The following is a 15,620-nucleotide window of genomic DNA, read 5'->3' as shown; positions in this document are numbered from 1 at the left end:
TTAAGAGAGCCAATGCATTCCAATGTAATAACAATTTTTTGTTATGTTAAGTGTAAAGATTACCTTTATGTGGAACCCAAATGTTTGTGTAACTTGTGCTGTTTGTTTTTTTTTATATATGCAGCTGTCCCAACCTTAGAAACATCCACATGCTTTTAGTGTCATGTTGTAGTTTGTATCCAGTCTTAAGATGTGCTTGTTAATAATTGTGTCCATTAATAAAGTTCTCAATATCAGAACTGCTAAATTCATTGTCAGATATTGTGTTCAGAAGGTATAAAAATGGGTTTGAGTACAATGTGTGTAACATATTGTTTTAAACCTACCTTACAGGATGAATCTCTTCAACGACTGCAGAAAGAGTCAGAAATTCTTCAGAGAACATATGCACACTACTTCGATCTAACAATTATCAACAATGAGATTGATGAAACTATTAGACATCTGGAGGAAGCCATTGAGCTTGTGTGCACGGCACCACAATGGGTTCCTGTATCCTGGGTCTATTAGACCATTTTCAAGGGAACTGTCGGTGTTTTATTACTTCAAAATCACCTTTTGCAGTACTTGGAGAATCCTCTCTGTTGGCATTCTGTCAACTGGTCTTGGCCCCTAGAGACTACCTAAATGTAGTGTGATCTAAATTTATAATTATTGTCATGTTCTAATAGGTGGGAAGGAAAACAAAGCAAACTTTCAGTGCAAATTTAAAGAGACAGTATCTGAGTATTTTTAAAGGGAATCTGTCAGTGCCCTGGCATGATACATGCTGCAGACAGTGTGATATAGCTGTTTGTACAATAAATTTAATACCACCTTTGTTGTAGTTTTCCATGTTGTAAAAATTGCACTTTATATATACTATGAAGAGAGAAAGAGGCGTTCACCAGCCTCATCAGTGCCCCGCGATCTGGCATAGCTTCTTTCCCTTTCCTTACTCTCATTGATTAGTATGCAAGCCTCACATCAAAGTGTCACACCATCACTGTTCATTTAAAGGGCCACGCACAGTTTTAACAGCCTCAGGCTCTCACTGCACATGTGCTGCCCTTTGAATCAACAGAGCTGACACAAGACTTGGATTCATATTAATCGACAAACGGGGAAGGAGCGGTGAGGTGTGCTGGCGAATGTCTGCTTTTTCATAAAAGAGAGAAAATGCTTTTTTCTCTGTTTTTACAACATTTGACAGCTACGACAAAAGTATTATTCTATTTGTTGTACAAGCAGCTGTATCATACGTGTCAGCAGCTTGGATCATGTCAGAGCACTAATAGATTCCCTTTAACCTTTCTTTTTCCTCCTAGATTGTATTAAATTATACCCTTTTAAAACATATGCATCATTCACTCCTTTTGAATGTTATATTTTTTTTAAACCATAGCTTTTTGTTTTAAAGGCCTCTGAAAACTGCACAAGTGATATGCTGCTTTCTATAATCTATTTTAATATAGGGGGAATTTGGTTACCTTCGTAAAGGTGGAACACTACATTTTTTTTTTTAGTCTTAAGTCATTCATTCAATAGGAAAGGCACTATTTAATTTATTTACACAAATAGCCTTCATCTATTGGAAGAGGAGATACCACATATTTTAATGGCCTTTTCATTTAAGATCTTTTCTTTAAAGTATTTACTGCTTACAATTGTTTTGATACTGTCTCTTTGAAGAAAACTCTAAACAATATAGAAATTTGAAAGTGGGTCTTAATGCATGTGGACAGTCGCAAGCGTTTATACTGTTGGTGTATCTGTGTTGAACAAATCTGTAACTTACAGAAACATACATTCCGTTCATGGGAATTCGTACCCGAGGGAATTAATTACAATTATTATAACCAAGTTGTAAACCTATGCACATCCCTTGCATTTTGGGCAACTTTATAAAAACAAAAGATTTTTATTAATCATGTAGTGTAATGTGTTTGTAATTTTGTCAATTTAATTTGTTGTAAACAGGGGAAAGTAACAGCTGACTTTTATTTTTAATTTTTTTGCCATTTCAAATCTTTGTTGTCAAGAAGAGTATTAATGTTTTAATTGAGAAAACGTCAAAATGCTTTTCTTTTTTAATGCATTGTAATTGTTCAAAATGCACAAAATATGATTTATGTAAAAGATGGTTTTGGGGACCGATATCAAACCAATATTCCATTTTATCTTAAAAAAAAAAAAATTATGAAATAAAATTGCCCTGTAAATCCATTAGCTAAGTGGAATCAAAGTTACACTTGACCAATATTTTATTTTTAAATATATTTCCTTTTATGTGATTATATGCTTTTGGGTCATTTATTGTATCAGAAATTAATTTTATAATTCTTTTGGCACAGCAGATTGTGCAAATAATTTGTCTTACAGGTTGCACATTACATGTGCTCTTTGGGAAGTTGATGGGTTGAATTTTGCCCAATCTCGTTAATACTTGTTTCTATTGGCACAGTTATAATTGCTAAAGCACAAAATATACAGTACATTAAAGTCACTAGAGGTTTATTCATAACCTATCAAGTTACAAAACATGGCATCCAACACAAGTAATCATCATTTTTAGGGATAAGGCCTTTCTGGGTAGAGGCAATCTGTTTGCTGAATTTGCAAAAGATCCGTTTTACTCTTATGTATTATTCATTTTTATCTATTTTTTCTTTATTCAAGAAGTACTTTCATTTTGACAAAAAATCTTAATTCTCCTTTTGTAGATACATCAATCCTTCTGTAGATTAGAACCTCTCATAAGCGCATGTTGGTGTTGAAGGAGAAAAGCACTCCATTTGTATAACTGTAAACCAAAAATGTAGTGTCTTTGTCCAACACATTTTGTTAAATCTAACAATATGGAATATTTTGACATTTTGATTTCTTCATTTGTAGTCTTGTACATCTGAAAGTTAACTGTAAATGTCCATAAAAATCTTTCTGCTCAAGGATGGCTGATTAGGGTAAATAGTGAAAACAAATCACCATGAGAGTATAAATAAAATCAGATTTATTTTGTCCTGTGCTATTTTTTATTTCTGACTCCTATTTCTATTTAACAGCTACTATACTGTATATATTGATCGTTATGATCTCACATTTAACTATATTAAAGTTAAACACTGCATTGAGTGACAATTTTTTTTTCATATTTTTAATCCAGAATATTTTAAAGTTGTGAATATTCCAATATAAAATCCTACCCATAAATACATTTTAAAAACCTCAAATGAGAGTTCAATGTATCTGGTGTCAATTTACTTTTGAATTACTGAATTTCTTTTCATTCACAATGGGGTTTTTTATAAATAAAAAAAAATCAGGAATATAATTTATTTTTCTTATCAGTTGTAGTTTCTAATATAACAGCCTCTCATCCTTATAAAAATAATTGGATGGGGAAATTACTGGTGCTAGAGAAACAAAATTACTACGTGTTGCAAACTAGGTTTCTCACTTTAAAATACAATGTCTATTACTTTCTTAGGCTTCCTAATATCAGTATCTGTTTAAATATCTTGCCAAGAAAATGTTTCTTTTCAGTGCCTGTTACATCACAGTACAAAATAATTAAAATCTGTAAATTATTTAATGTGCGATTCATCAATCTTGTAATTTCATTTAGAAATGCTATCACATCCATTATAGTGAATGTTGGGGATTTGTTGTCATTGCAGTAACCCGCTCCAGGCAAAGGGCTACATCACTGCTAATAAATGAAACATGTAATGAATTGCACTGTTAAAAAAGAAATAAAAAAATTACAATGCTACTTTTTATTAAGGTGCCACACTCCCCTAGAGGTAAAGTCTTCGGCCGGATGGGATTAAACCATTGACAAACACCAACCACTGTCTTTGTGAAAAAGTATGTACATTTGAATAGAATATGCTGTGAAGAAAAGCTGTACATTAGTTCATAAGTCATAAGAAAGCAGATTCTGTCACTTTGTAAGATTGGTTAATCAGAATTAAAGACAGGTGAAAGATCTTTGCAACATGTTATCCCTGTGTTGATTTCTTCTGTATGCTGTTTTATCACTCATTTGTAGGATGAATTAAGTTTGTCATTACATCAATTTACACAAATGACCCAAACATGTAAGATACAGAACTGGATTTGTGATTAGTGGCATCAAGGCCAGGTTTTATAAAAGGTGATTTAAATAAACTAGGTCAATTAAATTTAACTTTACTAAGCAGAGCAGATGAGCACTTTAGGACTCCACTCAGCCATGCCCCCCTTTTCTATACACTTTCAGATATGTCTTTAGAGGCACACCGTGTCTAAATAACAGAAAATGTGGCGTACGTAGGGCTACATGATTGATTTCGTCATTTGACACCTCGCAATTTTAGTTTTTGGACAGAATAGTAAATTAATCTTTTAAAGCAGCTATTCCATGCAGAAATGTAGCAGCTCTACAATTTTTTTTATAGGGCATATACGTCAATAGACTTACCATAAACATAGCATACTAAATTTTAATAGATACTGTTTAGTAAAATAATAATTCTATTAATAATCTATATAATATATGGTACATAGTTAGGTAACGCTGGACAAAGACGTATATACGTCCATCCAGTCAGCCTTATTACCCTGTAGTGTTGTGTTGATCCAGAGGTAGTATAAAAAAATAAAAACAATTTTATAAAAATGTCTTTTGATAAATGATTTAATGTCCCACTTCTAGAATCTAGTGACTATAATCTATAATATAACGGTCTAGAAATGCATCCTTGCCGCTTATGAACTTCTTTATTAATTTCACCATGACCACTTCCTATGGCAAAGAATTCTGTAGTCTCACTGCTCTTACAGTAAAAGAAAATCCCCTCCTGTGCAGTTATAGAAACTTATTTCCTCTAGGCTTAGAGGATGCCTCCTTATTATAGATACAGTTGTTGGTATAACTAGATCATTGGTGAGATCTCTGTACTGCCCCCTGATATATTTACACACAGTTATTGGGTCACCCCTAAGCCGCCTTTTCTCTTAACTAAATAATCTTAATTTTGATGATCTTTCTGGGATCTGTAGTCCTATTCAGTGTGTTACTCGGATTACCTGTCTTTTAACCTTCTCCAGCTCTACTATGTCTGTCTTGTATACTGGTCTCCAAAATTGGACACAGTATTCCATGTGTGGTCTGACTAATGATTTGAACAGTGGTAAAATTATTTTCATGTCATTGGCATCTATTCCCCTTTTAGTGCACCCCATGATATTTGCTTTGGCAGCAGCTGCCTGACACTATTATAGTACTTAGAAAATGCTGTGCATGCAATTCTGTATGTAACAATTTTAGACCCTTTTCACACTGCTGTGGCAAACATCCATCAGGCACCTTTTTTTTTTTTTTGTGCCTAAACGGATGTTATTTTTGACAGTAGAAAACTGGTCCCGACAGATTACATTTACTATTATGGGGTCCGTCAGGCACCGTAGTTTATTGATGGGATTAGAGGGAGGAAAAATTTAGCATGATGTATTTTTCCTTCAGCTATTCTCCCCAGGTTCCCAGACAGACGTCACACTGAATAACGGCAGTGTAACAATGGCAGTGTGAAAGAACATTCAATAATATATCAATATCTACATATTACTTTATTAAATACTATTCTTGTATGTAAAGGGATTGTATGTACAGCAATTATTTACACTATTTGATATTATGTAAATTTAAATATAAATACTGCATTTGTAGTTTTGTCCTTGAGCTAAAGAATAATAATAATTTTCCCCATCATTTTGCACTCAATGTTAGAAAACATTAATTAATTTAAAAAACTGAAATTTTTTAATATTGCATGGACAGAGGTATTCAGAAGATGAACCTTTCCCAGAGCTCTCTGGATCAGGTTTTCAATAAGAAATTTTCTACCTTGCTCCCTTGAGCTTTCAATAATCCCCTTAACGACCACAGACGTATATTTACGTCCATGGCCAGCTCCCGATCTGTGAAGCGCGCTCAGCTTCGTATCTGCAGGGTCCCAGTTGTTATCAGCAACCAGGACCCGCTGCTAATACCGGACATCGCCGATCGGGCTGATGTCTGGTATTAACCCTTTAGATGCCATGATCAAAGTTAATTGCGGCATCTAAAACAGGAGAATACACTGCTGGTTAGCTCAGCGGAGCTGTTTGGGACCGCTGTGGTGAAATCGCGGTGTCTCGAACAGCTGACAGAACAACGGGAGCTGAGAGAACAACGGGACCTTCTTCCCAGCTGTCCGATCGGCGTTTGATTGCTCCAAGCCTGAAATCCAGACTTGAGCAATCAAGCGCTGAAATCACTGATCTATGCATTCCTATGGCAATGCATTGAACAGTGCCTGCAATCAGTATATGCAATGTTACAGCCCCTAGAGGGGGCTATAAGAATGCATAAAAAAGTAAACAAAAATAAAATAAAAAAAGTTAATGTAACTTAACCCCTTCCCTAATCAGAATCACCCCCCCCCCCTTTTCCCATTTAAAAAATAAAGGTGTGTAAATAAAAATAAAAACATATGTGGTATCGCAGTGTGCGTAAATGTCCGAACCATAAAAATATATTGTTTGTTAAACCGCACGGTCAATGGCGTATGTGCAAAAAAAATTCCCAAGTCCAAAATAGCATATTTTTTGTCACTTTTTATACCATAAAATAATGAATAACAAGCGATCAGAAAGTCAGATCAAAACAAAAATGGTACCGATAAAAACTTCAGATCACAGCGCAAAAAATGTGCCCCATACTTCCCCGTTCGTGAAAAAATAAAGTTATAGGCGTCAGAATGCCAATTTTTAGTATTAATTTTCCTGCATGTAGTTATGATTTTTTCCAGGTGTAAGACAAAATCAAACCTATATAAGTAGGGTATCATTTTAATCGTTTGGACCTAAAGAATAAAGAGAAGGTGTCATTTTAACCGAAGAATTTACTGCGTAGAAACGGAAGCCCCCAAAATTTACAAAATGGCTTTTTTTTTCTTACAATTATTTTTTTCCCATTTCGCTGTAGATTTTTGGGTAAAATGACTGATGTCATTACAAAGTAGAATTGGTGGTGCACAAAAACAATCATATGGATGTTTAGGTGCAAAATTGAAAGGGTTTCGTTTTTTCCTCCTTACATTTTAAAAATCATAAGTGCAAAAACTGAAAAAACGCTTGGTCCTTAAGGGGTTAATCCCTGATTAGTTTCCCAGTTGCAACTTCTGAAAAGCACCCTACAGCATAATGCTGACACTACCATGTTTCACTGTAGGGATGTTATTAGGCCTGTCATGAGCAGTGACAGACATAACATTTAGAATTGACCCAAAAATTTCAATCTTTGTTTCATCAGACCAGCAACTTGCATCTCACAGTCTCTTAGGGTTGGTTTGCTTTTTTTTTTTTTTGCAAACTCAAAGCTGTCTTTTATGTGTCTCTCCAAGGGTGGGCTCACACCACATTTTTGCAATACAGTTTTGTATCAGGTTTTAGATTTTAAAAAAAACAGATTCCTCAAAACCTGACTAAACTCTATCAAAACGTGTGTACAAATTTTTCTGTATACGGTTTGAAAATTGATGTCCGGTTGCATCCGTTTTTTAAGAAAAAAATGTATACGTTTTTAACTTTTCACTCCATTATGAATAAAGTTTTACTTGTTTGATTGAAATTCCAAGAAAAAAAACTGAGCAAAGCCGAAAACCGGATAGAACCGTATGCACGTACGGTTCCCATTGACTCCCATGTTTACCGGACCACGGTTTTCTGTCCGGTAAACCGTATGGCTTGAAAAAAGGAGACAACCGTATACATTATGGTGCATACGGTTTTGAATGGGAAGTCTATGGGCACGGTTTTCTGTACGGTTGCAGAAGTTCTTTTTTATGAAACTGTATGCCGAAACCGTATAGTAAAATCAGGGTGTGAACCCACCCTTACTGAGGAGAGTCTTCTTTCTGGCTTCTGCCATAAAGCCCAGAATGGGCTTCCATCTGCACACGTGGGGGGAATTTATCAGAGAATCTAAAAACTGGTCAGCTTTTCCTCTACACAGGTTTTGATAAATCTCCCCCATGATCTTTGGAGCTCAGAAAGAGTGAGCATTTGGCTTTCCACCTCATGACTTGGTTTTTCTCTGATATGCATAGTCAGCTGTGAGACCTTTATATAGACAGGGCTGTGTCTTTTCCAATCCTGTACAATAAGCCTTATTTAGTACAGGTGACTCCAATCAAGGTGAAGAAACATCTAAGGCTGGGTTCACACCAAGTTTTAGGCGTACGGGACCGCATACGGCCCGTATGTAATGTATTTCAATGAGCCGATTGGAGTGAAACACTGACTACGGTCGGCTCATTTTTGACCCGTATGCAGTTTATATATAATTGTAGCTATACTAGTTTTAATAAATGCAGCATGCACAGCCATTCCTAAAAGCATATTTCTCAGGTTATGTGTAGACTCATGCTCTTTTTTTTTTTTTCACAAAGGTGCTGTGCTGATGATCTTGGTCACTGCTTCTACATGGTTCTTGTGATGTACCAACCCCACAGCAACTGCCTCACTCAGTCACTCGGTGGCTGCAGCGGTGTCCCACCTTAGTCACTGGTAGAGCTGGGCAGCTCCTTTTGGATTTGGCACTTCACAAGAACCAAGAAGTAGTGGGACCAGTGATGATTTTTTTTTGATAAGGCTGCAAGGAAGGATACTGGGAGTCAGACCTGTGAGGATATCCATTAAGTTTTTAAAAGCTTAGATAACCTCTATTATTATGGCTGGGTAGCAGGATGAGGACGCCTGCATCAAATGTATCTAGCTCCTACTTCTAGTTGTTAAACTACCAGAAATCTAACTCTAAGTGTGCTTATTTATGGGGAGATTTATCAAAACCTGTGCAAAGGAAAAATTGCCCAGTTGCCAATAGCAACCAATCAGATTGCTTCTTTCATTTTGCATAGGCCTTGTTAAAAATGAAAGAAGCGAGCCGATTGGTTGCTATGGGCAACTTTTCCTCTGGACAGGGTTTGATAAATCTCCCCCTTTGTGTTTTGATCTGCCCCATTTTTTTGCACCTTTTTACCATGTGTAGTGTACTTCAAGAACATCTGTATGGTGGATCCTGTTGCCTTTTTTTTTTTGGCAGTCAGGACTTTGCATGGCATGTGCTCATTTGAGGCCCTACAGGTGTTAAATGAATTTTTGCATGATATTCTAATTTTTTCATTATTTCAGAAAATGCTACTTAAAAGGTGAAACTAATATGAGACTTGTTACATGCAAAGCACGATAGTTCCAACGTGATTTGTCAAAATTGTATTGATAATGGCTAGAGATGAGCGAACTTACAGTAAATTCGATTCGTCACGAACTTCTCGGCTCGGCAGTTGATGACTTATCCTGCATTAATGAGTTCAGCTTTCAGGCGCTCTGGTGGGCTGGAAAAGGTGGATACAGTCCTAGGAAAGAGTCTCCTAGGACTGTATCCACCTTTTCTAGCCCACGGGAGCACCTGAAAGCTGAACTAATTTATGCAGGATAAGTCATCAACTGCCGAGCCGAGAAGTTTGTGACGAATCGAATTTAATGTAAGTTCGCTTATCTCTAATAATGGCATACAGCTCATGAAAACCCCAAATCCATAATCTCAGAAAATTAGAATAGTGTAAAAAGGTGCAATATTCCAGGCTCAGTGTCCCACTCTAATGAGCTTAATAAACCATAACACCTGCAAAGGGTTCCTGAGCCTTTAAATGGTGTCTGGTTCAGTAGCAATCACAACCATGGGAAAGACTGCTGACTGACATTTGTGCAGAATACCATCATTGACACCCTCCATAAGGAGGGAAAGCCTCAACAGGTAATTGCAAAAGAAGGATGTTCCCACAGTACTGTATCAAAGCACATTAATAGGAAGTTGTGTGGAAGGGAAAAGTGTGGAAGAAGCAGCAGGGATGACCACAGCCTGGAGAGGATTGTCAGGAAAAGGCCATTCAAAAGTGTTGGGGACTTTCACAAGGAGTGGACTGTAGCTGGAGTCAGTGCATCAAGAGCCACCACACATAGATGGATCCTGGACATGGGCTTCAAATGTCATATTCCTCTTGTCAAGCCACTTCTCAACAACAAACAACATCAGAAGTCCTCTTTTTTTTTGACGAGAGCATGTTTTGCATCTCATTTGGAAGCCAAGGACCCAGAAGAAGAATGGAGAGGCGCACACCGCAAGATGCTAAAGTCCAGTGGGAAAATTCCACAGTCTGTGTTGATTTCGGGAGCCATGTCATCTGCTGGTGTTGGTCCACTGAGCTTCATTAAAGTGGTACTCCGGTACCACAGTTTTATGCTTATTGAGTGTGTTTGTAGCGAGTTTAGCACTTTAGTAATTCACATATTATACATCTGACCACAGCATATATGTTTTTTACTGACCTTTTTTTCTGTGATGGAAGTTCAGTAGTTTTTCTGGTTGCTTTTGACTGTTGTCCACACCTGCGGCCATGTTTGTTCACTGTTGTGGACAAGACGTCAGTTCTGCAGGAGTTGCTATTTTTTCTTCTCCTGCAATGGTTTCACCTCTTTTCCACACCCCTGTAATGAATATTCATTGAATTGTTGGGGAGGATGGATGTCTCCTCCTGCTGTCAGCCAGCCCAGCCTGGTTCACAATGTACGTAACCGCTTCCCAGCCATTAGGACCGTGTGCCCGCAGGGGGGAATCAGGGGTATCGGCTATCATGATTCCCCCCCGCTGGCGCACTGTCAGCTTCTCACCAGCAATCCCCACATCATGGAATGAATTGTCAGCTGCAGCGTGCTGTCCCCACATTAGGGAAACAAGCACATGTGAACCACGGGCGCTCCTCTGCTTCCTGCCCTTCCACCCCATTCTCACCCCCCCCCCCCCAAAGCAATGTCCCCTCAAGGGTTAAAGGACATCTGTACTACTAAATTTTCCATCCTCCTGTGCATGGCTGCAAAAATAAACAAAATAGACTTTGACTCACCTTCCAGCGTTCCCCCGTTGCTACGGTAACGGCTTCGCGGTCACAGGAATGTCAGAGCCATCAGCCTATCACCGGCCGCAGCGATGCCCTGCCTCTGCCGGTGATAGGCTGAGCTCACTGTCATGTAAGGAGCTGGATGGCTGCTTACATGACAATGTGCTCAGCCTATCACCGGCCGCAGCGATGTTCTGCCTCGGCCGGTGATAGGCTGAGCGCATTACCATGTAAGGAGCCGTTCGGCTCCTTACATGACAGTGCGCACAGCCTATCACCGGCGGATGCGGGATATCGATGAGGCCGATGATAGGCTGACGGCTCTGTGAGCGCGAGGCCGCTGACGGCTCCCATGAGCGCGAGGCCGTTACCGTAGCAACGGGGGAATGCTGGAAGGTGAGTCAAAGTCTCTCTTGTTTGTTTTTGCAGCTGGGCACAGGAATCTGGAAAATTTAGCAGTACAGATGTCCTTCAACCCTTGTGGGCACATCGCTTTGGGGGAGGGGGGGGTGGAAGGGCAGGAAGCAGAGCAGCGCCCGCAAGTCACAACATAAGATCAGTTCCCCCCCACTGACAATTCATTCATTCCCTGATGTGGGAACTGTGGGGTGACAGTGGGTGGGATGAGTATACTAATGAGCAGGACAGGGGAAGGGAAAAAAAAGCTGCCAACAAACAGCACTGAAAGAGGAGACAGGCATGCTGGGAGCTGTAGTTTCTAAGAAAAAAAAAAAAAAAGTGAAACGGAAATAGATGCTGCACTACATGGACACACTTATGCAAAGAAAGGAAAAGAAAGACAAACCAAGAGCAAGCACGAGACCAGAGATAACAAAAAAAACTCACCTGCAAGGGTAAGTAGAAACTGAAAAAAAACATTGGCCACCGGAGAACCCCTTTAAGTGCAGGGTCAATGCATCCATCTACCAGGAGATTTTGGAGCACTTCATGTTTCCTACCACAGACGAGCTTTAAAAGAAAAAAAAGGCATTAGGAAAAATGCAGCATTGAAACATTCAGCACTTCATCTCTGCCCCATCAAAACTATAGTATCAATGAGCTAAATTCTAATTGGAACAATCCTTAACAGACATAAATGTACAGCATGGTTGGCTATACCTTTAAAATGGTAGTCCAGTGGTGAAAAACTTATCCCCTATCCTAAGGATAGGGGATAAGTTTCAGATCGCGGGGGGTCCGACGGCTGGGGCCCCCCATGATCTCCTGTTCGGGGCCCTGGCTTGCAGACCAGATAGCGCATGTTGACCACCGCACGAAGCGGCAGCCGACACGCCCCCTCAGTACAACTCTAAGGCAGAGACGGAGATTGCCGAAGGCAGCGCTCCGCCTCTGCCATAGAGTTGTATTGAGGGGGCGCGTTGCCCGCCGCTTCATGCGTTGGTCAACACGCCCCCTTCCCGCGGGCTGTCGGGGCCCCATACAGGAGATCGGGGGGCCCCCCGTGATCTGAAACTTATCCCCTATCCTTAGGATAGGGGATAAGTTTTTCACCACTGGATATCTCCTTTAACACATGAAGTATATTTATGGCTTGTAGTGCATTCTGTCTAGGTAGTGAGGGCAGGAGCTGCATCGCTTCATAGACTCTAAGTGACGGCTGCTACCAGCTGCGATCACACTGATGTCCCTTATGATTAATGAATATTACTTCATCTAAAATGACAGTGCAGTTGCGGGGTTCCAATGAGTTAAGATGCCTGCCAGAGGTCTTCTGCTTACCTCATTGTCTGTTTAACTGTTCAGTACTATGTAAGCGATCGAATGATTGCGTAAATCCCATTTTATTTCCCAATTTACAAACATAAAATACCCCTTTTCAACTATAACTGATCCTATGCAATATAACTCTCAAATACAACTGACTGGCCTTAAATAAAACTGCCTTCAATCTCCATGGCATAATTTTTACAAGATGTACAAATTTGAGAAGTAGAAACTGTCGCACTCACCATTGCTGAGAAACTTTTTTATGTAGACATACACAACGGTGCAGGACATAGACATACAGGGGGTTGTATTTCATGCGTGCTGGCACTTTGTGTGGCCTCAACTCAACCTCAACACCTTACTATGGAAGAATATCGGTCCCGTGGTCCCGAGAAAAAAGAGAAGTGCTTCTGTGGGCGCTCACCTCCGTCACAGATGTAGTCCGTCACAGGTATGTGGAAGTTTCCGAGAAATTGGTAAAATAAAACCGCTTGGACACGGATGTATTTTGGAAAATAAAAAGAAGGTTTATTCCTTCAGCATGCAATACAGCAACGCGTTTCGAGGGGCGGGGACCCCCTCTTCATCAGGCTATCTGATTGGGCAGTGTGGATGTCCTTTATTTATACCTCATTTGCCCGCGAAAATCACATGTGTGTGTTACATAACATGAACAGTGGCTGTAGATCTCCGAAGGGAGAGCGTTTGAAATGGCCCGACGTCTGCAGAATTATTACATATCACATATGCAATACAAGATAAGGTGCATAATATAAGGGTTAGTCAAACTGACCATCTGTGGGTTATTTTACAGAATGCTCACTTCCATTTTTAATGTAAAAGTCTGCTTTTCTATGGATTTTATTAATTAATTAATTTATTTTTTTATTTTTTTTTCATGTTATGTAACACACACATGTGATTTTCACGGGCAAATGAGGTATAAATAAAGGACATCCACACTGCCCAATCAGATAGCCTGAATTGCATGCTGAAGGAATAAACATTCTTTTTATTTTCCAAAATACATCCGTTTCCAAGCGGTTTTATTTTACCAATTTCTCGGAAACTTCCACATACCTGTGACGGACTACATCTGTGAAGGAGGTGAGCGCCCACAGAAGCACTTCTCTTTTTTCTCGGGACCACGGGACCGATATTCTTCCATTCGAGTGACCGTCCTCCGCCGGTGAGAACGGGTCTAGTGCCGGCTGCAATCTGTGTCCCCCAGAATAGTGGGAAACAAGCGTCTACTGGTGTTGTGCCCACGGTACAACACAGAAAGGTGAGCAAACCTAACATAACAACCTAAAACACGAATCTGGAAACTGCTGCTCCCCCCCCCTTCCTTGGAGCCGACATCCATTTTTAATTTAATTTAATTATTTTCTTTTACACTCAGATTATCTATATATATATATATTGTTTTACTACGCTTAGATGCGCATTGTGTCTCCTCTGTCTTTTTCTATATATTTCTGTTCATCACCTTACTAGGGGCGTATAAATGCTAATTACATAATTATCCATCTGCTATTAGTAACATGTAGCAACAAATGAAACTTTAAAATACATATAGAAACATTCTAAAAATGAGCTCCGGTCGTTTCGGTCATTGAGACCCATCGGTCCCAACGCATCTACTTTCATTATCCATTTGGCTTCTTTCTGTAGTAAAACTTTATTTCTGTCTCCATCTTTCTTCAACACGTTAACTCTTTCCAGTCCCGCAAACTTCAGAACCAATGTATTGCCCCCATGTGAGAAATCAGCCTAGGAGCTCCCTCACCAGATTTAAAGGGTTCTCCCTTGTTTATACTGTTTTTTGTTATGTTTGTGTGTTATGTGTGTATAAGTGTGTGTGTGTGTGTGTGTTTTTTATGTGTGTTGTGATTATGTATATATGTATTTTCTTACCTTTTGTGAAGATCCGTAAGCTGGCCAATTTTTCTTCCAGCGGCTTGCTGTGTAACCTCGGCCTCCGCCATGTTGTGTTCGGTAAGCGGGATGTTGGGGGGGGGGGTGTGTTCTTGCTTCTGTCCTTCCTATCTTCTGACGTCCGAGGCAAATCTTTTCTTCCTGTTTCTTCCGTGGCTCTGCGACGAATCTGCGGCCTCTTCCAGCGCATGTGCAGGTAGTTTTTTTTTTTCACCAATAAATTTTTTTTTGTCTAATTGACAAACTGTCTGTGCATGCGCGAGTACACAAGTGCTACACTAACAGCGTACCGTATGTTAGGTCTACGCTAATAGCGTAGCTTCGCGCAAGACAGTTTGTCAATTAGACAAAAAAAACTTTATTGTTAAAAAAAAAAAATACCTGCGCATGCGCCGGAAGAGGCCGCAGATTCGTCGCAGAGCCACGGAAGAAACAGGAAGAAAAGATTTGCCTCGGACGTCAGAAGATAGGAAGGACAGAAGCAAGAACACACCGCCCGACATCCCACTTACCGAACACAACATGGCGGAGGCCGAGGTACACAGCAAGCTGCTGAAAGAAAAAGGGGCCAGCTTCCGGATCTTCACAAAAGGTAAGAAAATACATATGTACATAATCACAACACACATAAAAAAACACATACTTATACACACAAAACATAATAACAAAAAACAGTATAAACAAGGGAGAACCCCTTTAACAAAGTAGAAATGTTCCCGTATTCTTATGAAGAGCTGCCAAGCTGTCTTTCCCATGTAATAGAATCCACATGGGCATATGATAACATACGCCACGAATTATGTTCTGCATGTTATCAACTGATTTATGTTGTGTTGCAACCCATATTCAATTTACAATAATTATAGTTGTGACAAGGAAAGTTGCCTTTTGGTACCATTTTCGTTAGCCAATCATCTTCTGTTGTTTTGTTCTGAATTTTAAGTTTATCTCCTATCGTCCTATTCTTTCTATAGGCGATCACTGGTTTTCTCA

The 15,620-nt window shown here is 39.4% G+C and overlaps 1 protein-coding gene across 10 annotated transcripts in view; it reads left to right on the top strand.

Annotated features, from left to right (window-relative positions):
* The window catches only part of CASK (calcium/calmodulin dependent serine protein kinase), a 349,672-nt gene extending 345,689 nt beyond the window's left edge, over nucleotides 1-3,983 (top strand). For all 10 annotated transcript variants that reach the window (XM_056558155.1, XM_056558150.1, XM_056558151.1 and 7 more), the window contains one exon: nucleotides 334-3,983. In XM_056558155.1, coding sequence (XP_056414130.1) covers nucleotides 334-510 — 177 coding nt within the window. In that variant the 3' untranslated portion in view covers nucleotides 511-3,983. The remainder of the gene's footprint in view (nucleotides 1-333) is intronic.
* The last annotated feature ends 11,637 nt before the right edge of the window (nucleotides 3,984-15,620 follow it).

Source organism: Hyla sarda, chromosome 2, assembly GCF_029499605.1.
Source record: "Hyla sarda isolate aHylSar1 chromosome 2, aHylSar1.hap1, whole genome shotgun sequence".
Classification (NCBI taxonomy): domain Eukaryota; kingdom Metazoa; phylum Chordata; class Amphibia; order Anura; family Hylidae; genus Hyla; species Hyla sarda.
This window is presented reverse-complemented; position numbering and strand designations above follow the sequence as displayed.